General features: G+C 45.7%; 5 protein-coding genes and 3 non-coding genes across 12 annotated transcripts in view; 2 read left to right on the top strand and 6 right to left on the bottom strand.

Annotated features, from left to right (window-relative positions):
- Positions 1–2073: 2073 nt before the first annotated feature.
- Positions 2074–8595, bottom strand: LOC108151955 (splicing factor 3B subunit 3). 3 transcript variants are annotated; one of them, XM_017280893.2, is made up of 11 exons: positions 8423–8591; positions 7876–8141; positions 7214–7579; positions 6505–6979; positions 6105–6439; positions 5169–5476; positions 3014–4991; positions 2774–2832; positions 2531–2580; positions 2287–2351; positions 2074–2221 (listed from the first exon to the last, which is right to left on the bottom strand). In XM_017280893.2, exons 2-7 carry the CDS (start codon positions 8099–8101, stop codon positions 3015–3017), a joined length of 3687 nt encoding a protein of 1228 aa, XP_017136382.1. In that variant the 5' UTR covers positions 8102–8141; positions 8423–8591; the 3' UTR covers positions 2074–2221; positions 2287–2351; positions 2531–2580; positions 2774–2832; position 3014. The 3 variants fall into 3 exon arrangements, with proteins under 3 accessions (XP_017136382.1, XP_017136383.1, XP_017136384.1); XM_017280894.2 differs by lacking the exons at positions 6105–6439; positions 6505–6979; positions 7214–7579; positions 7876–8141; positions 8423–8591 and adding an exon at positions 5788–5874; XM_017280895.2 differs by lacking the exons at positions 2074–2221; positions 2287–2351; positions 2531–2580; positions 2774–2832; positions 3014–4991 and adding an exon at positions 5788–5925 and having other exon boundaries at positions 5440–5476; positions 8423–8595.
- Positions 2425–2496, bottom strand: LOC117186862. The gene has a single exon (XR_004471735.1). It is a non-coding gene; the product is annotated as a small nucleolar RNA Me28S-Cm788 (small nucleolar RNA).
- LOC117186873 lies at positions 2650–2735 on the bottom strand. The gene has a single exon (XR_004471745.1). It is a non-coding gene; the product is annotated as a small nucleolar RNA Me28S-Gm3113 (small nucleolar RNA).
- On the bottom strand, positions 2898–2979 carry LOC117186872. Its single transcript, XR_004471744.1, has one exon. It is a non-coding gene; the product is annotated as a small nucleolar RNA Me28S-Gm3113 (small nucleolar RNA).
- A 2037-nt stretch (positions 8596–10632) lies between the features above and the next one.
- LOC108151958 lies at positions 10633–13576 on the bottom strand. Its single transcript, XM_017280897.2, has 2 exons — positions 13311–13576; positions 10633–11338 (listed from the first exon to the last, which is right to left on the bottom strand). The coding sequence occupies exons 1-2, from the start codon at positions 13405–13407 to the stop codon at positions 11082–11084; spliced, it is 354 nt and encodes a 117-aa protein (XP_017136386.1). The 5' UTR covers positions 13408–13576; the 3' UTR covers positions 10633–11081.
- Positions 13577–19614: 6038 nt separating this feature from the next.
- LOC108151957 (mitochondrial uncoupling protein Bmcp) lies at positions 19615–22005 on the top strand. The gene is made up of 5 exons (XM_017280896.2): positions 19615–19921; positions 20075–20222; positions 20555–20968; positions 21026–21086; positions 21146–22005. Exons 1-5 carry the CDS (start codon positions 19855–19857, stop codon positions 21365–21367), a joined length of 912 nt encoding a protein of 303 aa, XP_017136385.1. The 5' UTR covers positions 19615–19854; the 3' UTR covers positions 21368–22005.
- Positions 22006–22499: 494 nt separating this feature from the next.
- On the top strand, positions 22500–24084 carry LOC108150755 (vacuole membrane protein 1). The gene has a single exon (XM_017279049.2). The coding sequence runs from the start codon at positions 22602–22604 to the stop codon at positions 23886–23888; it is 1287 nt and encodes a 428-aa protein (XP_017134538.1). The 5' UTR covers positions 22500–22601; the 3' UTR covers positions 23889–24084.
- Positions 24085–24283: 199 nt separating this feature from the next.
- The window catches only part of LOC108152853, a 33287-nt gene continuing 29757 nt past the window's right edge, over positions 24284–27813 (bottom strand). For all 3 annotated transcript variants that reach the window (XM_033386868.1, XM_017282472.2, XM_017282471.2), the window contains exon 8: positions 24284–27781. The gene's annotated coding sequence lies outside the window, so the exon portion shown is untranslated. The remainder of the gene's footprint in view (positions 27782–27813) is intronic.

A 27813-nucleotide genomic window follows, 5' to 3' on the forward strand; every position in this document is an offset into this window, starting at 1 on the left:
TCTCTCTCGTTGCCATCTCCATCTCCCAACACGTGCACATCAAAATCTACGCTTTATAATTGGTTTGTCGGACTGCCAGCAACCGGCTCAAGCTCAAGCTCAAGCTCAAGCTCACATCTCTGTCTATGCGGATGGCAGTGGAGTGGAGTGGAGTGGAGTGGAGGGCAGGGAGGAGCAGCCCCAGCCAGGCCGAAGACATGGCCAAAACCAACGTCAGCGATGCTAAGTGAATTAAAATAATGCTGCTGCTGCTCCTGCTGCTGCCTCTGGTGGTGATGATGATGATGATGATGATGTGTATGTGGATGAGGCCCTCCCATCCGCTGCCCCCAGCGGCTAGCTGATGCCTGATGATTCTATTTATTACATGGTAAGCAATTTGCGATTCCGCTTGTGCCCCCTCTTTCTTTAGCTGCGTTTTAATTATTTACCATGCCCGTTAGTTTTAATAAAGTTGCTAACTGTGAAAAGACGTGACTGGAAAAGCACCTCGGCGTTCAGCGAAAATGAGCATTTAATTCACAGCGAAAGTGTCGGTCGGCCTGGCAATCCGCACACACTATCCACCAGCCACAGCGACAGCCACGGTCACAGATCCTATCCCATCCCCGACCATAGTTGCAGTCCCCTTTTTCCAGACATCTGATTAAAATCTCAGCGTGTTCAGCAAAATTTCGCAGAAAATTCTTACACGCAAACGCAGATCGTGGACAGCTGAAAAGTTGCAGCGTTAACACCCATGTGGCCCCATCCACATCCACATCCACATCCACATCCCATCGTAGTCGTGGAGCAGTTCATGCGAAATTTTATCACGCAAGGCATTTGAGCGACGCCATGTGATAAGCATCTACGAGGACGAGGACGAGGACGAGGACTAGGGCGAGGGCGAGGGCGAGGGGTCTGTCTGGCCACAGACTAAAGATTCTGATTCCACGATCTCTGGCCGGCAGATTGCGATCGCCCCAAACAATGATACGAGTACACGAGCACCGAATGCGCGCGGCCCAGAAAACACGCCCCACAACAAAAGGCCAGAGCTGGCTGCTGGCGGCTGGCTGCTGGCTGCTGGGTCTTGGCCATTGTCTTATCGCCAGCTGACCATCTACTCATCTGCCCCAGAATTGCCCCTTTGCTCTCCCCCTGGATGGCTCCGTGGCGCTGGGCGTGGCTGGAGTTGCTGTTGCTGTTGCTGTTGCAGGGCTGTGGCCGTTGCTGTGGCTGTGACTATGGCCTGGTGCCAAGTGTTTGCGCCATGCGTTGATTGTCCTTATCGCCGCTGCAGATCGTTGGCTGCAACATGTGGCGCGAATTGCATGCGTAGATGCTGACTAGAGATTGCGCTTGCGTGTCGTGCCGCACCAGCAGCAGCCTCACTGAGAAGAAAGAGCACAAAAAACCAGTGCCAAGTGATGAATGTCCGTGTTATGCGATCTAATGATCTAGAAATGAAGTTAATAAATCGTTTAACCAGATGGCATAGCACAGATGCAACTGCCACTGGCTGTCGCTGTGGCTGTGGCTGTGGCAGTGGCAGTGGCTGTTGCAGGATGGGAACGAGGCTGACTCTGATTCCCCTGGAATGGTATTCCATTGCATCGCATGGCCACTTGTTTGGCAAGCGATCGACCACCAAGGGGCTCTGACTCGCTGCTCTGCTCTGCTCTGCTCTGCTGCCGAGCGACAATTTGCATAACTACTGTGCTTATGCTGCAAAACATAACAAATTACAACAATTTTGCTTTGCGTACATACCACAAGCGTCACAGAAGCACTGCAGCCCCAGAACGAGGCGTTTAGCAGACATTTCTTGTTGCTGCTTGTTGCCATAACGGGATTCCACTCGCCGTCCGCTGAGCGGGGAACGACGATCTGCAGGCGCAGGCACACGTAGTGCGGAATGGAGAGCAAACAAGGCCAAGAAGATAATGCCCGGCACATGGTAATGGGCCCCACCAGCCATAATAAGGCCGAGCCGAGCCGCGAACAACATCAAACTTCACAGACGCAAAGACAGAGGCGGCACGAGAGGCGGCGAGACGAGACCCCAACAAATTGTTTGACATTCTTTTGTTCATTTTGCGTATTTTATTTAAAATATTTAATTTCTATGCTAAAGTGGGTAATTGGTGTTGTGCAAAATATTGAATTTGCACTAAATTAAATACTAGTATAAATAGGCAGTCGTTTAGTGGTTGTGGATTTTTTTGTGAATTACAAACTGCAAGAGAAGAGAGTCCCAGAATTAGTTTTGCTCCAGCTCAAGTCCATAATTAAACAACTTACCTAATGTATGAAATATTTAGATTTATATTTATGAATCGCCAATTAATCGAATATGTAAGAAGAATCTGTAAATGCAAACAACGTTCAAGCATTAATTAATTGTTTCAGGACTTGATATTCTTCATAAAATAATTGATTATTGCATCAGTTGTGAATTTACAATCAAATTATTTCATTAGTCTAACATATGTAAATAAATCATCATTGAACGACTGTTTTTTGTTCAATTAAAGCAAATTCTCACCTTAAAATCATTAAGGATTCGCGGCATTAGTGGTGTCTTCTGGCCAAAAACTGCAATGAAATAAAGACAAATGTTAAATAAAGATATTCTATGGTACAGTAATTCCAACTTTTGTTGGTTTTCATCAGCTAAATATAACTTTACACTAATCACAGGTCTTTCATAGGTGTCCCAAGGTAAAATCGTAAATCATCCTGGAAATAATAGAGTCCCCAAAAATCCTTAAAATTAATAGAAACGCACCTTTTCCACAAGGGATTCATTCCAGCCGACGACTTGCCCAACTTCTGCTGCATATTCATCTGGAAAACAAATAATATAAAATTAATATTTCATACGAAATCGAATCGAAAGCATGAGAAATATTTGGTTCAGTTGTTAAAATTTACACTAATCAAGGCATTTCATAGGTGTCCCAAGGTAATTGCTATCTCATCACAAAAACGCAACAAAAAATCAATCAAAATCATTTGGGAAACTCACCTTAGAAGGCATATCGCGTGCGTATGTCCTCGAGCTTCTTGCAGATCTGATTCGGGGTGCGGAACATGTCCCCGGCAATGCTCTTCTGCTTGGCCGCCTCAATGGACAGGTACTGCTCGCACAGGTCGCCATCGAGCACATTCTTCACGGGATAGTAGGAGCTGCGATAGCTGAGATGGTCGCGACCACATAGCGGGGGATTCTCGTTGCGCATGTGCATCTCCAGGTGCTGGAAGAAGTCGTAGTCCTCGCGACTGGTGAACGGCACAAAGGCACCAACAGTTCCGTTGAGCGTCGAATAGATGAGAGCCTCCGACCCACCAGGAATGAGGGTGGCCTTCTGCAGCGACATGATGATCTCGCCCACGTGGAAGGAGCAGATGTTCTCCGACTTTTGGGAGGCACCTGAGAGCAGTCCACGATCCCACAGCGACTTGGTGCCGGTGGGGTCCTCGTCCACGTCGTCAGTCACGGAATGGGGTAGGCGCTGAATACTCAAATTGCCAAACTTGTCAGCGATGGCAATGGTGTCGTAGTCCAGCAGTGTGGTGGCCGTCACCCATCGGGGATGCGTGTCATCGGCAAAGATGATGAGCTGGTTCTCCGCCCGACGGTAGCGCAGGAAGAAGACAGACTCCTGGACATCCGACACGTAGACGCGATGACCCATCGCCTGGATGTTGACGATCTGATAGGGAATGTGTTTGTTCTCGCACTTTCGGAGCATTTTCTTCTTTCCGAGATCATAGATGCGCAGCATTCGGCCACATCCGGCCAGCAGACGACCCTGGAAGCCGCACAGTGCGCCAGGGATCTCATCGATCTCTGTGCGATGCATGAACTCCAGGCTGGAGCACGTGGGATCGATCTTGTAGATGTCCAGGTAGCCGCCCTGGGATATTCTCGGATTCAACTGAAGATCCCTGGCAATGCCAACGGCCAGATAGTAGCGACCATCGGCTGCCACCGAGAACTTGACCATGGCCATCGACATGATGGCCTCGTTCTGGGCCAGCGACATACTGAACATCGTCTGGCCGTGCATGGCGTCCAGGCAGCGGATCTGTGAGGCCCACAGACCCAGCCCTGCCTTGGGGGCCGAGAAAACATCTTCGGGCAGCACTTCATTGATGAAGGCATTCGCCATCTCTCTGGCCAGTTCGCGTTCCTCGTCGCCAGCAGCACTGCGCATCTCCTCGGCCATCTGTTCCTTGCGAGCACTCTTCGTATCCTCCGTGTAGGCATTGTGGTCCGTCTCGGCGATCAGCATGCGCCCAGTGTCCGGATGAATGACGAATGTGCGCGGCGTGAACTGCAGGGGAAACGCCACTTGATTGAAGACAGCTCCCAGTTTCTCCAGGGCCAAGATGCGCAAGGTGTTCGTTGAGATCGCCACAATGCCCTCGCTGCACTGCTCGCTGGAGAAGCCCGAGGCATATTCCAGTGTCTCATAGGAGAGCGGCGTCAAATGGAATCGATTCTGATGGTAATACGACAGCCAGGAGCGACTCGACATGGCCAGTACTGCCTCGGCGCCCTGCATCTTGATGCGGAACAGTTTCACGGGACGAGAGCCCAGGTAACGCGTTCGCGTATCTGCCAAATCGCCAGAGACCGGATCGAGTACAGTCCGAAGCAGCACTCCGTTGCTCAGGCCAATATTCAGATAGATTGTGCCCTTGTTGCTGCCACTGCGCTGTGGTGGTGCATCGTCATCCATGGCTCCCGCACTGGTCGTGCTCTCCGTGTGTCCCATTTCCACCAAGCAAAGCGACTCGGCCGGCGAAGGCAGGGCCTGCATGGAGCAGGGAGTCAGGCAGTTGTTCGGATCCAACGAGAGGATGCGCACAGTGTTATCCGCCAGTCCGACGGCCAAGAACCATGAGCGTTGCTCGCCATCGGGCACTGTACCCAGGGCCATGCACATGATCTCTGCCGGCATTTCGGAGCGTTCTGTGTACTCATTTAGCTCGCCAGTCTGCAAATAGAGGAGACATATCATTAGTTTCGTGCATACATTATCCGAAAAGCCCAAGAATTTTGCAACTAAAGCTCAGCACTGCAGGACACAGAGTGTCTCAACATGATTGTTCTTTTCGTGTTCTTGTCATCAGGGCATGGTAAGAGTAGTATCCTCTCTCCATCGAATGCTTACCGGATCCATTTCAAAGTAGACCAGTTCCCGTCCAGACAACGTGATGACCACCTGCCGCTGATTGACGGCACATTTGGTGATGGACTTCTTGCCGGGGGCCTTCCACTCGTTGACACGCTTATCGGAGCGAATGTGACGGATGCCGTCTGGATAGACCTGCACCAGGGCGTCGTCCCCAAGGGCGGCGCAACAGAGAGTGGGCGTGGTGCCCAAGAACCCGCTGTCCGTGACTTCCTCGACGGTCTCACCAATGCTGAGCACCAGCGTGGCGTTCACGAAGGACACAATGATGTAGGCGTCGAATTCGTCTAAAAGTAGGGCAAAAACAAGACAAAACTTGGGACATCAGTATGGGGGGATCGATTGGAGCTCTAGACGAGGTATTCCTAGCTTAGGAGACGACAGACAGCATTGAATAATCAGTTTATCAAGCTATAATCAATGGATATTCAGCTGAAACACGGTTGATAAGTATCGCATCATGTTCAATGTGTGTGCGTGTCCGTCTGTTCAACGGTACGTTCTTAAAGGTATTTAACAATAGTGTTTTGTTGGAGTAGTTCGGGTAGTATAGGTAGTATCTGTTGACTTATGAGCTGCAGTGTAAATGTTGCCTTACCTATCGTTTCACAAAAGACAAGACATAATTTTACATAAGCTCGACAAGTGTTCGCTTTATAGAGCGGGTCTTTTTTGTCTTTTTTCGATAGTCACACACAACAAAACAGTTGACGGACTGACGTCTGTGTTTAAGCGCCTGAAATAAGAGAGAACTGGTGGTTGATAACTTGTGGGACTTGTTTGGAATCGTGTGTGTAAAGCTAGTCGTATTCTATATCATCATCAATGCACCAGTTGAGTTAGAGAAACGATCCTTCATTCTTACGTTCTAGAGTCTTAATCTTAGAGAGAGAAGCATCAGAATACGAAACTCACCATCAGCTCGTTTCTTCACTGTCCAAACGGCATTGGGATTACCGGGCAATTCGGAGACGGCCATCTCGGAGACCTCCAGGCCGTGGCGCAGCACTCGCAATGTCGAGCGCGGACCGCGGCCACACAAAACGTACAACTGGGGCGTGTCCTCATTCGCCAGATCAGCCACCTGGGAGGTAATGATCGGTGCAAACGAAGGCAACTCATCCACCAGTACAAGATTCTTCAAGGTGCGGGGCGCAAAGAAGAATGTCTCGCCCTCCTCCAGGGGCATGGCCGAGCTGAACTCTGGCTCATCATCATCATCGCCCAAATGAGCAATCTGGTAGAGATAGCTGCAGAAAAAAAGAATGCAACGATTAGCTGAAGCCCCAGAAAGGCCACAAGACTCCACACTTACTGGTTGCCGAATTCGCTGGCCACGAACAGGAAGCCCGTTTTCAGCACACACATGGCCGATGCTGGGGGCACCGTATCGAAATATTTGAGCTTGATCTCCGACACCACATCATCGTCGGTCTCGAGGGTGATTTTGAAGATGTCCCCCTGCTCGGTTTGCAGCAGAAAGAAGTACATGCTCTTGGTGCGATGCGTGGCCGAGCAAATGAAGATCATGCCACGCTCGGGATCGTCCAGGTCGTTGCGACGACGCGGGATCGGGCAACGTATATCGTGCTGATCGCCGAGATTCTTGTATGTTAAATAGTTCTCTGAGCAAATGAGCACGCCAGAGGGTCCATCATTGCCGCCAGGAACAGAGACCAAGAAATTGGCATGCTCCTCCAGAGGCTCCGAGTACTTGCGGACCACGTGGTTTAGGCCCAGGTCCAGCTCGTAAAATGTGAGCGTCTGCTGAGTGCGCTGTGCAGCGTCGCCTGCAAGGAAATCAAACATCTGTTAGTTCGATATTCTGTCGGGAGATGAGGGTCAAGTGTGGGTCACAAATCAGTGAAGTGTGGCTAGGCAATTACAGCAACACCAATGGTTCAGTGATCGACAATTTCTCTGGCGCCAAGTACAGACAGGTGTCGATGGTGGGTTAATCCACAAACCCTGAGAATTAAGGCGCTAATAGGGAAGGAGGGATAGAGAGAGTGGAAGATGCTTACCCGATGGATCCAAGTCAGACTCCTCGTAGTCGATCTCCAGGCAGGCAAACATGGGATTGTCAAAGCCAACATCCACACCGACCATGTGATAGGTCAAAGTGTTAGATTTGTGCGCCTCAAGCGGAGATGAGATCGTCAGGCGCGCCTGCGTGTCGCGATTCATGATGTAGGCCAGCTTCTGCTTCTCCACTGCGCCAATCATCACGGCTCGACCCTTGGGATCGATGGCAAAGTACTGGCCCGGCACGATGCGACGGCAGCCAGACTTGCCAAAGGTCTCCTGATGCACTTTCTCCAATGCATTCTTGGCGGGCATGTACTCCAGAATGACAATGCGGCCAGAATCAGAACCCACAACGATATAATCTAATGAGAGTGAAGGAGATGCAAGACCAGTTAGAAATGGACCGGAAGTGCTGTAATGGTGACCCCATTTTGAGGTTAGGTTTCGGGTGTAACTCGAAGTTTCAGTTCGCCATACCATGTGTTTGGGGTTATGGCAAATGCGACGCCAAGTTTTTTTGGTTACTCTCGCACGTAGACGGGTTTAACAAGGTCTTACTGGGGCAAACTACACGAGTTGTTGCCTCAATAGGGTTTTGTGCGTCTTTCAGTTACATCTAACGAGTTTAAGTCAACAATTGTTCCTTACTTTTACCAACCTTTTGTTCCGCCCGTCAGACGGAAGGCCATCAGAGCGCGTATGCAACCGAAGATCTCCGTCGAGAGCAGCGTATGCACCTTGCCGGTGTTCGAGTCGGGCCGCATCAGCTCCAGCGACTTGCCACGTGACAGGAGTATCTCCTGCTGCTTGCCGCCAGAGAAGTTGCCATGGACGGCGTGCGTGACGCCCGTTCCCTTCTGCAGCGTCAAACTGTACAGATACATGATGGGGCTTTTGAATTTTCACTCAACTCAATAACCAAAGCTGCAAGAAGGTCCAAAGTACATTTGAGGTTAGGTACAGTCACCGTGAAAAAATGCTCGAATATTGTAAGATATTTTTGGTAATTTTGTACTGCTTTGAAAACCATGGCCACAGTTGGTGTATTCGTGTCGCCTAACGATGCTAGTAAGCAGCATTTGTTTGTTAATTTAGCACGCCTTAATTTGCGACCAAAGCACAGACATTTCTGATTTCTGGAGATACTTTGTGCATAATTATCTTAATATAAGCGAATATCATTAGTTTAAGCTGCCAATAGCTACCTTTTCCCGTTTTAATTGATGATTTTACTCATTGCGACACCGATGCCAACAGATTAAATTGTTAACCAATCACTCTGCCGGCTTCATTTACAACACAACACAACTGCTTTGTTTCGGTGGCAAAGAGAAAAGAGAATCTACAAAATGGACGAACAGCGATGTTGTTTCGGTGGCCAGAAGAAGAAAACGGTGTGACCGCGGTTTTGTCGATACGATATACGGTATATTCCAAATATACGTCACAGTTTAAAAATATGACAAAAATATACTGACGAATTATTTGTATTCAAATAATATTCAGCTCTGAACTCATAACTTTATCCGATTGATAAATTACTTTCCTACAAGACTGGCCTATTTTAAGTACTAATCTTTATTTGATTATTTAAAAAATAAGGTTTAAACTGAAAAAAGGAGCAACAATTTCCACTAAATTAATTTTGGTACATGGTAACTTTTCCACATTGTAACTACAATTTTATGTAATTACCAAGAGCAACATCTGTAGCGGAAATGTGAACGCTTGGCCTTTTTTTTCATATAGGCCCCATGGAAGCGCCAGTGTGAAAAACCTCCGTTATACACTCTTGACAGGCCGTTTTTCAGACATTTTTGAAAAAAAATAAGATTTGTATACCAATCGATTAGGAATTCGATGCTGGTCATGAATTAGTGGACTGGACATGGCGCTAAATAGAATTTCTACACGATTTCTACATTGGTGCATTCAACAAGAGGATGCCGGTCCATAACGCGACTTAAATACTGGAAATACTATAAAAAGTATACATTTTGCCAGGGGTGAAGGCTAGACATGGTGATCAAATATACGGTCTGACACTCAGAAATATACTGTCTTATTTTCAAAATACACCGTCAATATACCAATATAAAACGAACTTATCCCACCTAACCCCTTTTCCTCAAACAGTTGAAATCCTTGAACTAAACCGCAAAATAAAATACTGCTTTTAATTGTTCCTTGTATATCCATCCTATCCTCCCTTATAATGAGGGCCTCATTACTTAGAAAAAAACTACGAAGTCTTTCACCTGAACTGCGCTTAAATTCTTAAAGTTTCATTATTTTCGTGGAGTTTATTTTCATACCCATTGTTTTACCATCTCTCTCTATGATCGGAAATCATCTAAGATGCCCTGTCATTCCTCGATTCCGCTTTTTGGACAGCCCCAAAAGTATGCAACACATTTTTCAAGAATTAACAAATAAAAAGTAGCTTACTGCTGATCTGCTGAAAAATCTCGGCTTTGATTGCCAAATTGAAAGTGGTTGCTGTTCCTGTGCTCGGAATAAAACTCTTGATCAGAAATTATTATGAGGTATAGCATGGTGCTGGAGAGAGGCCGGGGCGTTACCGAAATATACTGTCTCAGCAATACGATTTTAATTAAAATTGAATTGTTCTCGATTTCAACATATTTTTCGGTACATTAAAAAGAATTTGAAAGTGCGCCAACAAATATGTATACTAAATTTGACTTTCCTGGCAATCATGGAGAAGTAAAGTGTAAAGCATAAAGCTATCGACTTTGGGTTTGATCGAACGTGTTCGAAGAGAGAAACCCTGCAGCAAACAATAGATACTTTCGACTGTATAGTCGCTAGAGCTGCGCGGCAAACTTGATTTGTTTGAAAGTGAATTACATATGTTTATGTTAATAAAATGTCGCGCCAACTTAAAGCATTTCAAAAATCGATCAAGTAGTTTATTTAAATGGCTCTAAGATACTAGTATTTTGAAGAGATTTCCAGAACTATCTCATTTCTCAATGGGCGATAGCGGGCTGTACAATAGCATTAGGCATTTCCGCTTGGGACTATAAACATGAAAATAAAATTTAACAGTCGCATCAGGCGCAGAGTCAGCAACCGTTGGACTCCCCGAGCAATAAACCTTTGCTCGTATTTGGTGCTCGCCTCTGGAGCGTTTCAAGCGCGGACTGTGCCATGTTTACCAATGCCATGAATGCCCCGCAGATGAGTCAGTTGCTGTCGCTCTGGCGGCTCTTGTTGACAAAGTCCGAAAACAGATGTCCGCGTAATACGGGTGGAAGTAGTCGTGTGGACAGAGCAAACACTCGTAAGCGGCGGAGAAAAATGTTCATATTTGGACATGACGCTGCTCTGCCTCCCCATCCAGACAATGGCATGCCATCCGACGCGATCCCAAAGAGCAAGCATATGTGCATGTGTAGATATGTACATATATGTACGTGTTTTTATTTTAATTAAAACCCTAAGAACTAAACAATTTATGTTTAAAGTTAGTCATACTTGCAAATATCGCATACAGGGACTTTTGAATAAATCAAAACAAACTACAATTCTGTTCACACATGAAAACATGAAGACAATGCCGACAAAGGGGTTATGCGGACTGGATTGGGTGTTATGTACAAATTACAATAAATAAATTAAGAAGTTAGATGAATCATTCACTCGGGCTCGCTCTCACTCAAAATCAGGCACACAGAGACTACGAATCTACGAATACATTTCATGTAAAATCACGTTTCAGTTTCAACTGACTGATGGGGGATGGGAATGGGGCAGGTGGAAGGTGGCAGGTGGCAGGTGGCAGGTGGCATGCTGCATGCTGTATGCTGTATGCTGTATGCTGTATGCTACATGCTGCATCTACAGCGAGACGACAAACTCCTTGCCGGTCTTGAAGTCGACGCACTTGAACTGCGGACAGCACTTGGGGAAGCTCCAGTTGACGTCTGCGGGCAGCTCCTCGCAGCCGGGGGCCTCGACGTAGGGACAGGTCTCGATACTGATCTCCCGCGCCTCGAGGCTGCACGTCATGCTGGCGCAGATGCCCTTCGGCTTGTACTCCTTGTCGGGCAGCATCGCTCGCCTGGTGAACTTGTCGAAGCACTTGCCGGGATGCGCTGCAAGAAAGGAGCAGATGGAGAGCGGAAGGTTAGCAAAAGTTAAAGCGGAAGTGGTTAAAGTCTTCTTCTTCTTCTTCTTCTTCTTTGTTTCCCCCGTCGATGTATTTTACAATATTTATGCGCTGTCTGTCCCCCGTCGCAGTTACGGTTTATGAGGAAGTGGCTATAAATCGCTCTGTGCTCTGTGCTCTGTGCAGTGTGCCTGGAAAAATTTAAATACTGTTCGAGCGTGTGCAATCTCCCCCACCCCCTCCATCAGTGAATATGCAATATACATAGATGGGCCGCAGGGTCTGTCTGGCTGGCTGGTCCCACAGTGTGTAGGAGTCTGTGCCTGTCGCTCCGTGACTTGCCCAAGCGGATCGAACGAAAGACTCAAGACACAAACTTGACAGTCATTCGACAAGAAAATTGGCACAATGAAGTGCGACTCGAAGTAGACCCGAGTTTGGATCTGAAGGGGCCCAGGTCTGGTTATAAATACATCTGAAATACGAGCCGCAGGCAACTCGTGATTGGGGCATACTTATTTTTAAGTCTCTCTCAGACCCCTGCCTGATACAACCTGACAGACGTCGATGGAGCGTACTCGTACTCGTATTCGTACTTTTATTTATAACGAATGGCCTGCGGCTGAAATTGTTGAGTTGTTGGGTTCAAAAATACTCTCGCAAATTGCCGAATAGAAAGGTAAGTTTGATTAATGACACTCGCCATGCCATTAATTTACCATTCTCCTCCTCCTCCTCCTCCTCCTCCTTCTCCTTCTCCTTCTCCTTCTCACTCCCAATTGTGCAATTAACCGAGCGGCTCGCGTGAACTCATCGCCTATTTTTAAACTGGGAACTGGGCTGGCGCTAATTCCTCGTGAATCTTAAATCGTGAATCGTGGATGAACCAGATGCCAGAATTTCCCCCCGGCCCGGCCCGGCCCGGCCCGGCCCGGACCGTACGGGCCAAAGACGTCCGACGACCTTCAGGTATGAATAACTCAGCCAGACGGGGGGAGACTAAAGGAAAATACATATCCGACTGGCTGACTGACTGGCTTACTGGATGGCTGAATGCCCAGCGATGGATAGGCGATAATTTTTCTAACTCAAATCCGCATAGCGATGCAAATGAGCCGATCTCCTGAATAATACCCCACCATCAGCACATTTCTTATGCTAATTTTTGGCAAATGCGAAAAACCCAAATCCCAATCCGAAATCCATATCTGCGTGTCTATCTACATATATCTGTATCTGTAGCTGCTACACAGTCGAAAAGGGGGCCAAAAAGATGACAAATTTCGATTGATCTATACTTTTTGTTTTTGTTTTCATTTTTGTTTGTGTGTTTTGAACGCCTTTTGCGTTGTTTGAAACGATCGATCGTTTTCTTTTGTTTATACCCATACGTTGACGTCAGCGAAAGCACCCAAATATCAGATTGTATCAGTTCCCATAAATCACATGTCCGACAAAACGTAATAGCAGTCAAATTCCATCTGACAACTGACGTCAAAGTTTCGTCTAACGCTGCCGAAAGTAGTTCTTCAGAATGAGAATGGAAATGGGATTGCGACTGGGATTGGGTCTTCTATAGAACCCTCGAGGACACTGTAACCTCCAAATGAGGTAATGTTAGGCCTCGTCCGTGTCGTAAATCAATCAGAAAAGTCGCCTGACAACTGATATCAATGTTTTTTGTTTGGCTTTTTATTGTTTCTCAACGCTGGCAAAGGTCGTTTATGGGGAAGAATTGATTGAAAACTTAATTAGAAAAATCCATAAACAACGATCCGAACGGGTTGAGCATAAAACTAATGGAATTTTTCACATGTCTCAGAAAAACTTTGCATAATTTACGATCGAAACAGACTTGATTAGAAAACAAACTGATCTAAAATGGCCAAAGGCTTTTCCCACCGTCTCGAGAGACTGTTGAGGGACCCACCCCCAACCACTCCTTCACAAATACTAACCAGGATGAAAGATGGCGGGCTGGCTGTAGACGGCCGCTTCGACGAGGGCGAGGCAGGCGAGGAGCGCGAAGGCGGCACAAACTTTTTCCGAATGCATTTTGGAATTGGGCTGGTCTTTGAGTTTGTTGGTTTTCAACTGGGATTCGACTGGATTCCACTCTCGTATGGCGTTCACTGGCGATTCTTGACGCGATTGGCGAGCAAAAAAAAATCTCAGGCTTTTTCAGAGGCTGTGTGCACGGGCTGGTATTCAGACACGAACTGAGGCTACCTGACCAGAGCGACTCATATTTATGGGCCGACGCAGAGAGAGACAGAGAGAGGGAGAGAGATCGGTCTGGTGCTCTCCAGCGGTGGGGCTTCGTCTGCGGCTCTCGCGAAGCACATGTTTTCTTTTCGATCGTCTTTGGCCAGATCTCTTGGACTTTTTTTTGGGATATTCCAGAGTTGGACGAAAGCCATAAATCTCTCGGCCTCTGCCCGTCTGCGGTTAAGTATTTGGAGCGCTATCACCCGTCATCCGGCGAAATGCTTTTACCCCGCACCATCGCCCGGGCTTGGGATCGGGCCATTGTTCTGCATTATTTTTTGCAGCCTCGTGTAATTAATTATCCGGCCCCCCCCCGCCCTCCACGGCCCCTTCAAATGGTTTTCCCATTTCAGCCTGGGTGTGCCACTGGCCGTGCCACTGGCCGTGCCACGCCAGTACCTGTGCCTAGGCGGCGTGGGAATGCGAGTGGGGCAGGTAGACCGCCCACCCGCGCGGTGCCCAACGGATTCATAAATGGGCATCAAATCAAATCACATCCCATTCCATACCATACCAATCCCATCCAAGAGACGAGCCTCACTTGAGCGACTCATCGCTCCATTGGAATCCGCTGCTGGCCGAGCGAATCAGTGCTAAATGCCTCTGAAAGCTCATGCCAAATTTGGATGCACTGCCGCTTAAGTATTTCTACGGCTTCGGAAACAATCGTAACACCCTCACCGAGAAGATACAATCGTGGCGGCACGGCATGGTGTGGTGTTCATAAGTAATTGAAATCAGTCAAGCTTCTATTTCCATACCTATTTCCCTGAAACTTTCCACAGACCCTTTTTGTAAGAATCTGTGTAATATTACTCTGCTTTACAAGGTTATGTGGGGGAGTGGGAGGGTGTTACAGAAACCATTGACAAGCGACTTTTGAGCACATTCTTGTTCTCCATCTTTCCATATTATCTGTATTTTATTATAGATCTGATATTATCACAAGTTAACAGATCAACAGATCGAAGGTGTTGGGGAATGTGCCTGTGCATCCATCCCATCCCATCCCATCCCATCCCAGAAGGTCGTCGAACCTGAACTGCGGGGCCTGCAATGCTCATTATCCCCCCATTTGGCTGACGCCAAGATGTCGCCGGTCGCCAGGAGGCGTAACGCTTAATGAAAACTAGTCGCTGGCATACAATGTTGTTTGGGTCCAGTCCATCTTGATTTTATTGCTTGCCAGGAGTCGGGCACAGTGCCGGTAATAAGTACATGGACAGATGCTGGCTATTCGCCAGCAGAGAACGAACACCTTTGATTAAGGCCCTGAGCGAGAGCCAGAGCCAGAGACAGAGCCAGAGACAGAGCTGTTGTTGTTTGGATGTTTGGAGGGGGACGCTGCCGTACCCGTTTAACCCGTTTCCGTTCCTACCATGTCACACTTGCCCAGGGAAGGCCGAATGCCCGTCGACAGGCAACGGGCCAGGGCCCGACCCTGTGTGTGACGTCAATTTGTTGTTTTGTTTGCTGGATACTGGATGCTGGATGCTCGAAGCTCAATGCTGGACTGGACTGGAGACTCACTCTGCGGCGCACGCTGGAATTTATTAATTATGCCCGGGCTCTCCGACTCCAACTCCGACTCCGTTCTGTTCTGCTCTGTTCTGTGGAAGCGTGTTTGTTTGGCACAGGGCTCGCACCACACCACACCACACCACACCGCGTTAAGGTCGAAAGCAACGAACTATGCTAAAAATTCCACTCGAAGCAACCGATTTGTGGCTGATTTATTGTTTATTCGCTTTCAGTTTTACGAGTATTGACCGTTTTTTGGTCTACGTGCCATCGCCATCCCCATCCCCATACCCATCCCCATACCCATACCCATACCCATCCCCACTGGCCTGCCTGTCTGTATGTATGCCTCCCCAGAAGACATGCCTAGTACCTCTTGATATTCTGGTTGTGGTCTGTGATTAAAGCCGTAGACAAATTGATAATTTATTATGTATGTATGTGGCTTAGTTTTGTTGTTTTGACACGGCGCATAATTAGCAATTAATATTGTCTTTTTTCTCCATCTCCCGTCGCAGCGGAGCCAGAGCAGCGTGGCAGCAGCGGGGCAGCAGCGGGGCAGCAGCGTGGCAGCAGCGGGGCAGCAGCGGGGCAGCAGCGGGGCAGCAGCGGTCCAGCAGGCCATACGGTAGCGGGCATGTAATTCCTGCCTTCAGTCAATAAACGATCAATTTATGAAAAATTAATTGCTGATTAATTGCTGTTCCTGTGCGATGCATTATGCATGAGCGATCGATCTGATCAGCGCTGGACATTCACTTTCCTGGACCTTGCACATGGCACATATGGGGCTTATATGGGGCTCCAAGAGGATGTATGTCTAGGGTTCTGCCACCTGCCACTGGGGTGGGAGGGCACAAACATATTCGCATTAAATGTAAGAACAACATGCACTAGATTGCCAGCTAAGGGTTAGATGGTATTTGTACGAAACATACATTTTGTAGGCATCTCCTCAGCCCCAGCCTCATGCTCCTAGAAAAGGGGGACTTCTGCCAACTAGTGGCATTAGTGTTCATCTGACTCAGTTAAGGACTTGAGGAATAGTCACTGAGCTAGACCTCTCCTCGTATGCGTCAAAGTTCATGAAGGACTAGGACAGCATATCCAGCTCATTGGTTCAATGTTTCAGGGATGCAGACGCTCTAGAGATCAGAAATCCTCTAGCTGCTTCAGTATCCAGCAAAGTGGAGAACAAACCAGGGAGCTCCTGTCATATGGGAATATAGGAATTATAATAGCCTTGTGCAGGAAATCATTTTTGCTAAAAGAATTAGTTTTCCCGTTTTCTTAGCTTGGAAAAATGTATTTAAGATGTGAGAAATATTCGAAGCGAGATATCCGTCTCGGTCTCGGTCTCTGCCTGGCCTGGCCTGGGCTTCTTTGCATATGGTTTGGTTTTTTGGGGGTGCGTACCGGCTGTAAACGAATTTGAATGATACTAGTTTTGTCATACAATAAAATCTGTCAGATTCGCAGAATTTACTGTGGCGACTTGGAGACGCGACAGTCGTCGCATCAAAAATTCCTGCATAATTACCAGAGCCACTCCGACTCCGTTTTTGACTGCGATTGGACCGGGAAATACTCGTAGATTCGGGGCTATGGGGAGCGCAGACCGGTCTGGACAGTAGCGACAGCCAAGTGTAATAAAACCTTCACGCCACTCCACTCAACGCCACAACATTCCCCCCACCCATCGACGATTAGCACATGTAGCGGATGGACGCCAGTAAACAGATCTGGCCAAAACGCTTGATGGATAGTTGGTAATTTCTTTGGCGCCAGACCCGCGCTTAGCATCAGCTTCTACGCGTATGCGGATTTGGTCGGGCTTGGGGTTTTTACTCTCAAACGGTAAACAAAACAGGCATCGGTTTTAGATATGCAAATTCGATTTAATTTAATTAATTAGGTCTCAGCTTAGGACTGAAGAAATTTCTTTCCCTTTTCCGTCTCGCCCTCGGTTCTGGGGAATACCTGAACCGGCTACTTGTTGATTGATTTGGGAATCAATTTGCCAAATTTGGGAACCGATTGGCAGCGATTTTTACTGTTCTTTCCAGCAAACAGCAGCAGCAAAGGATCTTCTTTTGCATATCATCCGCCGTTCAATAGAGAATAAATAAGAGACTCTTTGCGAGACTATTTTTGGAAAACCTGACGAATAACGACTCTCAATATCATTTTAATGAGTATTTGCATTTCAAATTCCATTTATTCGTAAATATTAATAGGTTTTGCACGTGTTCTCTGGCTGAAAGACGAAAGCCCTCGGGGGAAAGCAAATGGGCGTAGGGCTTCCAAGATATTTCCTTGAACAAATATGTTCAAATATGGCAACGGCCTTTTTTCGGGGAATTTCCGCATGCCAATCATGTGACTAACAAACAAGGCACCCTGATCGATCCATAAGCAGACTTCGGCTATGACCACATACCACATTCACAGATACATACATATATATCTGTGTGCTTAACTCGAAATATCCAGATATTTATGCCAAGACTGTGACTGGCACGCGTTCGGCTGTTTAAGATTCAGCTTTGTTTTGCGGTAAATATCTGGCAGGTGGCAGGATCCTCAAAGTCAGGAAGGAATCGACCTGCATCCCGCAGCGAACTCTTTAGATCTTCATCGATTCATGTTGATGCCAAGAGTGGGAGATGTACCCCTTCAAAATGTGTAAAAATCAAGATATTTCAAAGAGCGGTTGAGTGAATTTGCTAATTTACTTCGAACACAGTAGCAAATAGCTGAAACCAAATAGCCAGTTTACCCAGAATGCCCACGCCGCGGCACAGAACGGGAGCGCTCCACTGCCAGAAATCACTTACCAAAGAAAAAAACCGGCGGCGCGGGAATGCCAAATTAAGTGAAATAAACTGTAAGGCGATTAAATTACATTTTAGCTCGGATCAGATCGGATCGACAATAGGATGCAGCGATTAAATTAATTTGCCAAATTCTTTGTTTCTCTGGGGTCTTAGCCATGCTCGGAGTCCGAGTCGGACTCGGAGCCACACCATGTTCGGGGTTAAACCCATTGAAGTCTTTTTCCCCAAAAAGGCAACGCTCGAACTGGTCCAAGACCGGCGACGCGACGCGACTGCCTGACGCCGATGTGACGCCGCCGACTTTCACGATCCGGTCTGCGCTTGAATTTGAAATGAGTGACGTGAATTAAGCACAGACAAATCGTAGTAAGCTAACTTCCACAAAACAATCTTTAATTATGCGAATTTGCCAACAAAACAAAACAAAACAGGACAGAGCAGAGCAGAGCAGAGAGACAGGCGAAAACAAAACAGCAAAATGCCAGCAAAGGTCGCCGCTGGAGAACCTGCACTGCCCCTGCCAGCACCACAGATGGACCACGGGGCCAGGGCTAAGCTTACGAGTAGGTGAATAGGAATTCCCAGATTGCTGTTTTTTTTTTTCGTTTTTTTGACTCAACTCGTTATCGGTTTGCGTTTAAATATTCATTTGAGGTTCGCTACCAATCTTTGGAGTGTTTTGATCTACTTTCTTGTTGACTTTTAAACAGTTTGTTTTGATGTTGCCTGAATTGTTGTTCAATAAACAAACAAATAAAGAGAAACGGTCCGTTTCGTGGGTCGAAGCTTGAAATACCCTTAGAGAATATACTCGTACATTTTCCCTCGAAGAAAACCGAACAGGGAGATTAGATTGCGTTGAAACGAGACGCCAATCCATGCCAGAATGAAATTACTCAAGTTTGTTCCCATTATCGTTACGATCCTTGTTACTTTGTCGTTTGGATCGGCTTTCAGGAAATGAATTGAAATTTAAATTACATTTATTTTCAACGGAAAAGCAATGCAGCCCTGGTCGAGCAGTACTGGCTATTTTCTACAACCGGCACTTTTCAACACCAGAGGGCACGGCTCGAGACACTTTGCTCTTTTTGAATCGGTTATGGCAATCTTTTTCGCTCGCTTTGAATCGGGTATTGAACCGGTATGAATCGGTACCAAAAATTAGACTCATACCATACACACTCAGGTTTCATTCCGCGAACGATATCGTGGTCTTTTTTTAATGCAAAGGTAAAGGATAGGATGTTATTATGAGTATAATTTTCCGCGGTTTAATTGAAGCTGTTATCCTTTTTAAATAGAGGGGTTATGTTTGCTAAGTTCGGTTTTTCATTGATATATTTACGGTATATTCTAAAAATGAGACGGTATATTTCTGAGGTCAGCCGCTCAAAATGCAACGAAAAAATGAGTCGTAATTTTGAATGGGCTATAAAAAGGGTATGGACAACAGGCAAAAATAGCTAGCAAATTGCAGGATTCGTACGAACCCCGTCTCGGGCGTGAGGACAATATACCTTGAAGACAAAATCGGCAAGGTACATTAGGCGCGAGGTTTTACCTTGCCTCCGATGCATTTTCTGGGCCGCTTTGCCTGTTGTTTATACCCTCTTTTTCCTCCCATTATGTAGCAAGTGTGTAGCTACCGTGTAGTTGCCATGTAATAAATTGACCGAATGTAAATTAAAGCATGACACTTTGGTTGCGTGATTTGTGTAATATTTAATGCGAATTTCATGCAAGTAAATCTGCAAACGACGCTAAGTAAACAACGAAGTTGCAACGGAGGAGTGCCATCGCATTTGGTCGCGTCGTTGAAGGGTCAACGCGAAATCTGATCGGTTTTTGAGCATCAACAGGTGCTGTGGCGGTCATGGCGGAAGTCAAGGACTGGCGGCCTTTTGTTTATGGCGGCGTTGCATCTATAACTGCTGAATTTGGTAATTATGCAAAAAGATGAGGGCCTCCCGTGGCGAAAACAAGTGTGACGAAAGGTGGTGTTTTTGGAATCAGCTTTGAAATCAGACCCTTATCGCCGTACTGAATCTTTGTAAACAAACGTCTTGCTTATTTATACTCGTATTGCATTGCAGGCACTTTTCCAATCGACACAACAAAGACGCGCCTCCAAGTCCAAGGTCAGAAAATTGATCAAACGTTCTCGCAGCTGCGGTACCGCGGCATGACCGATGCATTTGTCAAGATCTCCAAAGAAGAAGGGCTGCGAGCGTTGTATTCCGGGTAAGTGGCTATCACCGGCCCTGTCGTGGCGAGGAATCTACGAGCACGATGTCACAACATGAGACAAGCATTGCGTTCTTATCATGCGAAACGTGACAGTCACATGTTCAGTTGTCTCCTAGTGAATAGCATAATAATGTGTGTAGATCGCGAACATATGCAAGCGCATACATACGTACATCTGTGTAGGTTGATAACGCCAGTCACGACTCGGCACCGTCAATGGCTTGCCGAAAATACAACGTTTGGTCTGGTCTGCAAACTTTGCCCGGTCCGATAATATGCCAGCAACCCCTTAGACTTTGTTTCTGATATCATCGTATTCATTGCAGCATTTGGCCGGCAGTTCTGCGTCAGGCCACCTACGGCACCATCAAATTCGGCACCTACTACACCCTCAAGAAGCTGGCCAACGAGCGCGGCCTCCTCACGAACGAAGACGGCAGCGAGCGGGTCTGGAGCAACATACTGTGCGCGGCAGCGGCAGGCGCCATCTCATCGGCCATTGCCAACCCCACCGATGTGCTGAAAGTGCGTATGCAGGTGCATGGCAGAGCCCATCACCAGGGTCTAATTGGCTGCTTCAGCGAAATATACAAGTACGAGGGCGTGCGAGGGCTGTGGCGCGGTGTTGGGCCAACGGCTCAGCGTGCCGTAGTCATTGCGTCAGTCGAGCTACCGGTCTATGACTTTTGCAAGCTGCAGCTAATGAACGCCTTTGGCGATCATGTGGCGAATCATTTTATGTAAGTGCTCTCCCGGCTTTTTTTCACGTTCTGGAGCTAATTCTGTTTTTGTTACAGCTCAAGTTTCATTGCCAGCTTAGGAAGCGCCATTGCGTCGACTCCCATCGATGTCATCCGGGTGAGTAGAGTGAAATAAAATTCTATATTGTCAGAATGAGAGATAATCCTTTGCTATAGACTCGCCTGATGAACCAGAGACCCGTCAGCATGACGATAAACGGCCTGGCCACTGCGGCAGCCACACCAAAGCTGTACAGTGGGAGCCTCGACTGTGCAGTGCAGACGATTCGAAACGAGGGACCGCTGGCCCTCTATAAGGGCTTCATACCCACGTGGGTTAGGATGGGGCCCTGGAACATCATATTCTTTATAACGTACGAACAACTCAAGAAACACTGAGGCGAGGCGGCAAGTGGAACGTCGAACGGAATCCAAGTACAAGATGTATTCTAGCATTCAAACCAAAAAGATCTTTTGCCCCGTAGCAGAGTTAGGTTAAGAAAACTGCCTGGACCTGGCCTACCTTTAAGCTAAGCTCATAGTTCAATTTGAGTGGTCACTTAAGTGCCTGTCTGCATGCTGCTGGCTATTCAATAGCCAGCCATATCCTCCGGTCGCATTTCGCCTTCGACAAAAGTGACAACGAGAAGGAATTTCAGACGTTGGTTGGGCTCATTCAAGTATTTGCATTTTTGACGAATTTCCTACCATCCCACATACATATTTACTTGGCCTTGCCAGCGTCTGGCCGTGGCTAAAGCAGCAGCGACCTTCGGCGAACACACTATTTAACTAAACTAAGCCTAATTTTACCAAATATATAGCTAGCGAAAATATGAATAATGTGAACTTGTATTAGACGCGCATTTGTTCTGTGCAACAGTGTAGACTTTATCGATCGTATTACATACACACAGGTTCGTTGTAAATATGTGCATTTAGTAATGTGTGTTATTCTTTCTTGATCCTTTCAAGGTGTACATACATACATACATACATACATGCAAGTTTTATTGAATAAACTGTTGAAAATCTCATTTTTTGTGGGCTTCTGCCAAGGCTCTTTATTAGTAAGTCTTTCTTTGTACCAAAATTGTGCGTTGTTTACCGTCTTACTACCCCACTGTGTGCCAATTTCATCCAAAAAAGATTCTTAAACATGACTGCAAAAAAGGAAAATATCTTTAAGGCTAGTAAAAATGGTAAAAATGCGTAGCATAGAAAAGGTAGAAAAGTTCTTTCTCTTTCTTACTCATGCATGAATAGGAGCAAGAAAGAAGAGAAAAAATGAAAAGAAAGAGCTAGCACTATCCATGAAAGTGTCGAAATAGTATAAGGCGAGGCATTCAAAATTTCCAAAGCTGTATTCTCCTATTGTTTCGTTTCGGCGGTGCTATATGCCGCGGATATAAATAGCAGTCTCCTATGATAGCGGGAATTTTGCCGTATAGGAAATAGCTAATTTTCTGCTCAAAGAAGGCCTTGAATTTTGAAGAGGGAAGCGGAATACAGCCTCCTTAAGCTCCAGAAGTTTTTGAATCGATTGTTTAAAAAACATTAACCACATCAACCTCCCCTTGATATAGAAGTAATAACACAAAGTATATCCCCAACTGGCTTCACTAATAAGAGTATGAGAGTAGAAATGAATCCGACCGCCTCAAACGATTCCACTGATTCGGGCATGTTGCTCACCGAGCAGGAGCAGGAGCGGGACTTGTCGACCGAACGTGCGCAGGAGCGGCTGGAGCGAACATCTTTAGTTCTGTGGCGCCGCCCCTGGCGGACCTTGAAGTATGGAACCATAGAAGCCGGGGGATTGGTGCTTTTCCTCGCTAACTGGCTGCTGGACAAATGGCTACTGGGCAGTCTGCTGGCTCTGGGTATAGTCTGCATCCTGCCGGGACCACATGAGAGTTACGTGAGCCTCTGCCTGCAGAACTTGAGATTCGCCTTGTACTGGATGCTGCTGGGCGTCCTTTCGGCAGTGGGCTTTGGCACGGGACTGCACACATTCCTGCTATACCTGGGGCCACATATTGCCGGAGTCACATTGGCGGCCTACGAGTGCCAGACCCTGGAGTTCCCGGAGCCGCCGTACCCAGACCAAAAGGTCTGCCCCGAAGAGGGGTATGTGCGGCAGGTTCCAGATATCTGGAGCATTTTGGCAAAGGTCCGACCGGAGGCCTTGCTTTGGGGCATTGGCACGGCCATAGGCGAGCTGCCACCATACTTTATGGCCAGGAGTGCACGCCTGTCCAGCAATGAGTTGGAAGGTGTGGAAACGGAGGAGCCACTGGAGTTGCAGAAGTCTAAGCGGCACAGGCCTCGGGGTCATTCAAATGTTTTCGACGGTGCCAAACAGTGCATGGAGCTGATGGTGCGGCGTTTGGGATTCCTTGGCATCCTTCTCTGTGCCAGCGTGCCCAATCCCCTGTTCGACCTGGCTGGCATCACATGCGGCCACTTTCTGGTTCCCTTCTGGAAGTTTTTTGTGGCCACAATGATCGGCAAGGCCCTAATCAAGGCAACCATTCTGCAGGTATGCGTCATTGTGTCATTCAGCGACCATCTGGTCAATGGCCTGGCCAACTTCTTGGGGAGACTGCCTGGTCTTGGCCCCCGCCTGCAGACGCTCTTCAAAGGCTTCTTGATGTCCACAAAGCAGCACATGCACAAAACCAGCAACAGAAACGGGGAGGGCGACGAGTCCTTTACCAGCCTCAGCCTAAGCCTCGTGAGCCACGCCTTTGAGCTCTGTACCGTTCTCATGGTCGCCTACTTTGTCGTGGCCACACTCAACACACTCGCACAGAACCACCTCAGGCGGCTGCAGGAGAAGCAGCACCAAATGCGAAGCATTCAACTCATTTTGTACTCTGACCGAGACGAGGAAGCATCTAATAAAAGCCTCGTCTAGAAGAAGCACCGAATACGAGCACTTGGACTGAGTTAGCCGAATATGTTTATTTAATGAAATAGAAAATAAATCTGGATTGAGTCCAGTTTCGTGGAACAGCTCTCCTATCTCTACTGATAGCTCCGTGTGGTCCAGCCTTAAGTCTGTGATCTTTGGAGGTGGAAACAAATCTGTTAAATATAACCAAAGACTATTTTATTGAACCCAATTGCAACAGCTATTTGAGGTCTCAGGCAACAATTTGGTAATATAATATAATATTTGATAAAGCCTAGAGCTCTACCCATACCATTTGTGCCCAGCTTTAGTGGGCCGAAGACTTTTGGACTGGATTTGCGTTTAGATCTATAAATGCAAAGATATAGCTTATGTATGGAGAAGAGAAACTCGTTTCATTTTAACGTTTTATATTCTTTATTTCATTATAATTAGTTTCATTTGGATTTGGGTTCATTTGCTTTTGCTTCTGCTGTTATTGTATTGTTGCGGTTTGGTTTGGGGTGTGGTTGCTTGTTGCTTGTTGTTGTGTGTGTTTTCAGTATGTTTAATGCCATCATATCATAATTATTATCATTGTACAAGTACATTTATATTCAACAGCAATTTAACACAAAGCTAAGCATTACTTTACGCGACCTCTCAAGATATTCATTCGTTTCGGAATACTATTGCATGTTCTCTCAATGACCTTCTCTTGCACCTGTTGTTGCTGTACTAGTACTAGTCGTAGTACTCGTATCATATTTATTTCAACTAATAGCATACTCCCTCGTACACTCAAATAATTGCGGACCATCCATCATTCGTTCTGGTGATGCGTGCGATAACGAAACTAAAAACTCCCTAGTGGAGTGTCGCCTCGATCCATATCCATATGTCAGGCTAACATTTGCACTACGAGGCCTATTCTGTATGGCCAGTGATTTTGCATGTGAACCTAGTTATTACTCTATATAATACTCTTCGAGAATCCAAGCAAGTTAGTACAACTGATTATCCTTGTCAATCGAACTTAAAAGCGTGGGGGAAACTGGTAGAATCATAGATACACATGAATACTCGTGTGTATCGTCTTTGTGGATGGTTGTGTGTAATGCTTGGTAATTTTTTTGGTTCATTTGTTGAGGGAATACATATACTGTCGCTAATGCCTAATGTGCATAGACACACACGTGTACGTGTACATTCATATAGTATAGTAATTTAAGTTAAGACTATTTGCGGCAAAGTCTTTTCGAGAGTTAGAGAGTGTAGACAGTAAAAAAATTTAATTTTAACACATTTTAACATTTACATTGGGAAACGAAAGCTCTTCTCACCACCACCACCCTGGGCACCACTATCCTTCTATCCTCTATCCTCGTCTATCCTCTATTTGCCCATCATGTAAATATACACAAAATGTTTGGGTGGATCTGTGGATCTGTGGGTACTGTGGGTACTGCCATTCTGCCATTGAATCCGTCCGACCCGATTGAATTGTATTTAACATATTTGTATGCTTCATATAGTATTGTATGTATATTTTAACTACACTTCATATACGACACCGACACCGTACTGAACGATAACGATATGATCTAGGCCGATTTTCACCAGTGAGAAGTAGGCATGCGATTAAGATTACAATTACGATTACGATTACGATTACGATTACGATTACGATTACGGTTACGATTACTGTTACGGTTACGGTTACGGTTACGATATTACAATACAATTACAATCGTTTGCCTAAACATTTTACTTGACTTGACGCATAATTTTCAGTATTCAGTATTCGGTATTCGGTATTCAGTATTGTATTCAATATTTCCTGTATTGCATAAAATAGCTTTGTGGTTATTCAGTTATAATGTTGTATCGCTTATTATCGTCTCATTAGGTTATTATTAGATTTACTTGTTTCCGTATATGAAATGAAAGTAGTCCTAGCTCATACACATACATATTCAACATGTACCTTGTTCGTTTCGGTTTTATTCGTTTCTAAAATTTGACGCCTAATACAATTTGCTTATAATTTTGTTTAAAAATTCAATTTATCATAATACCATTTTGCTATAATTTACGATTATAGATTTATATAAGACGCACGGGCAAAACGAGAGTTAAGATACATAACTGATCAACTGGTACCTTCAGCGGAAATTATGCCTAGGTATTATTCCTAGTATTCCTAGGTGCCTAGGTATTCAATTTAGCTTTAGGGTCCTTCATTACTGCTAAGTACAAAACTAATTTAATTTGACAAAATCGCATTTATTCCCGTATCCCCTCCGATTAGTGGTACGGTACTCGCTGGAATAGCATTTACTTTCGGATATTTCTAGTTGAATTTTCTCTATTAGCAAACGAACAAATTTGATTGGTTGTTTTGTTGTTGTGGTTTTTTTTTTTCAGAAAATTAGATTGAAGAACCATAAAGGACTCGGGGGCTTGCTAACTGGCCGGCCTATGGAAGTACATATTTTGAAAGACAAATTCTAGCAGCGGAAAGGGGCTCTTACGTACGGCTCTTAGGATAAGTATTATTATTTAGATTTGTATTTGTATTTGTATTAGTTTTTGTTTGGTTTTTCGTTTGTATTTGTAGTATGTATGATATATTAAAAAAATATTAACGGCGGGAAGTACTACAATCATTTTGAAGCATTTTAGTTTTGGTTTTTCTCGAGTTTTATTCCATTCCATTCCATTGCATTCCATTGCATCGTCAATATGTATAAGTATATGATCGTTATCATTCGATTTTGTAGCAAAATGTTCAACTCTCTGTGTACTTTTTGTTTTGTTTTGTTTTATTTTGTTTAATTTAGTGTAGAATTCCTCTGGTTCTCTGGTTGATTGTAGAAAATTGTATTCGATTCGGACACTCTTCTGTAGGTTACAAATGCACTCCATGTCCCTTGCGTTCTCAATTGAGTTGTATCAAAAGCAAAAGTTTTCACTGTATTGTCCTTAATGTCTCAGAATATATCCGTTAGCATTGGGTTTGTTTTTTTCGGTTCTTGGATGATTCGTGAAAGTCTCCAGAGTCGTCTCTGGCTCTCATGTGGACAAATGGAAGTGGGATATGAAGTTGAACAGGTGGACAGGTGGACAGCAAGTAAGAAGTATCCTCCTCCTGTTTTTGCAATGTCTTTATGCATTTTCGTTAATTACGAGTATTGATGTATGTATGTATATTGTCGGCTACCTATGTACATCCCTTGTTTTTGTTGAGTCCTTCTTGTGTCCATTTTGCTGTTTAATTTTTGTTGTAAAAACACCTTAAATACCAGGTTTGCGGAAGTTGTATTCCAATGACAGTGTTTTCGTTGATCTTTAATACTTCTTACGGTTTGGTTTAAATGCTTACGATTGTTGACTCTACCTCTACCTCTGACTCTGACTCTGACTCTGATGATAAACTGAAGAACTCTTGTCCTTTTGTACATACATCAAACGCAGCAACCCGCAATGCCAACTAAGACGATAATCAAAGAGCAATAATTGAAGTCTAATGTAATGGTTGTCTATTCTTACGATACGAGCACATGGTACATTCGCATGGTACAATTATTCTAGTAAATAAATGCCAACAAATTAAGACGAGGACTCCCTAGTTATTAGACCTATACGTTTCAGGGATATGGGGGTTCTCTGTTCTGTGTTCTCTGTTCTGTGTCTCTGTTTTTAGCCAGCTTGTAATATTAGTCCTTTAAATGATATTTTCGTATTTATAAACTATGTACAGTTGCATTGGTTATCCGACAGAGTGGGCGGAGTGTACTCCGACCACCTGCCCAACGCTTTCGAGATTCTGCTTGGGTACGCATAGAGATCTCTTAATAATACACCCTGCGCGGTGATGTCCACATTGTTTTGTTGTTAAGTATAGTCGTACAGTCCTGCAATGGAAGGGAAATGCTCAGCTATCATT

The sequence above is a fragment of the Drosophila miranda genome, chromosome XR (assembly GCF_003369915.1).
Source record: "Drosophila miranda strain MSH22 chromosome XR, D.miranda_PacBio2.1, whole genome shotgun sequence".
NCBI classification, from domain to species: Eukaryota; Metazoa; Arthropoda; class Insecta; order Diptera; family Drosophilidae; genus Drosophila; species Drosophila miranda.

Bases quoted from the DNA above. Each gene is read 5' to 3' on its own strand.
- LOC108151957 (XM_017280896.2), top strand. From the start codon at position 19,855: ATGGCGGAAGTCAAGGACTGGCGGCCTTTTGTTTATGGCGGCGTTGCA. The intron at 20,969-21,025 runs GTAAGTGCTCTC...TTTTTGTTACAG, and splicing joins CATGTGGCGAATCATTTTAT to CTCAAGTTTCATTGCCAGCT. The intron at 21,087-21,145 runs GTGAGTAGAGTG...CCTTTGCTATAG, and splicing joins CTCCCATCGATGTCATCCGG to ACTCGCCTGATGAACCAGAG.
- LOC108151958 (XM_017280897.2), bottom strand. From the start codon at position 13,407: ATGCATTCGGAAAAAGTTTGTGCCGCCTTCGCGCTCCTCGCCTGCCTC. The intron at 11,339-13,310 runs GTTAGTATTTGT...CCTTTCTTGCAG, and splicing joins GCCCGCCATCTTTCATCCTG to CGCATCCCGGCAAGTGCTTC.
- LOC108151955 (XM_017280893.2), bottom strand. From the start codon at position 8,101: ATGTATCTGTACAGTTTGACGCTGCAGAAGGGAACGGGCGTCACGCAC. The intron at 5,477-6,104 runs GTGAGTTTCGTA...CCCTACTTTTAG, and splicing joins AGTGAAGAAACGAGCTGATG to ACGAATTCGACGCCTACATC. The intron at 4,992-5,168 runs GTAAGCATTCGA...CTCTATTTGCAG, and splicing joins TCTACTTTGAAATGGATCCG to ACTGGCGAGCTAAATGAGTA.
- LOC108150755 (XM_017279049.2), top strand. From the start codon at position 22,602: ATGAGAGTAGAAATGAATCCGACCGCCTCAAACGATTCCACTGATTCG.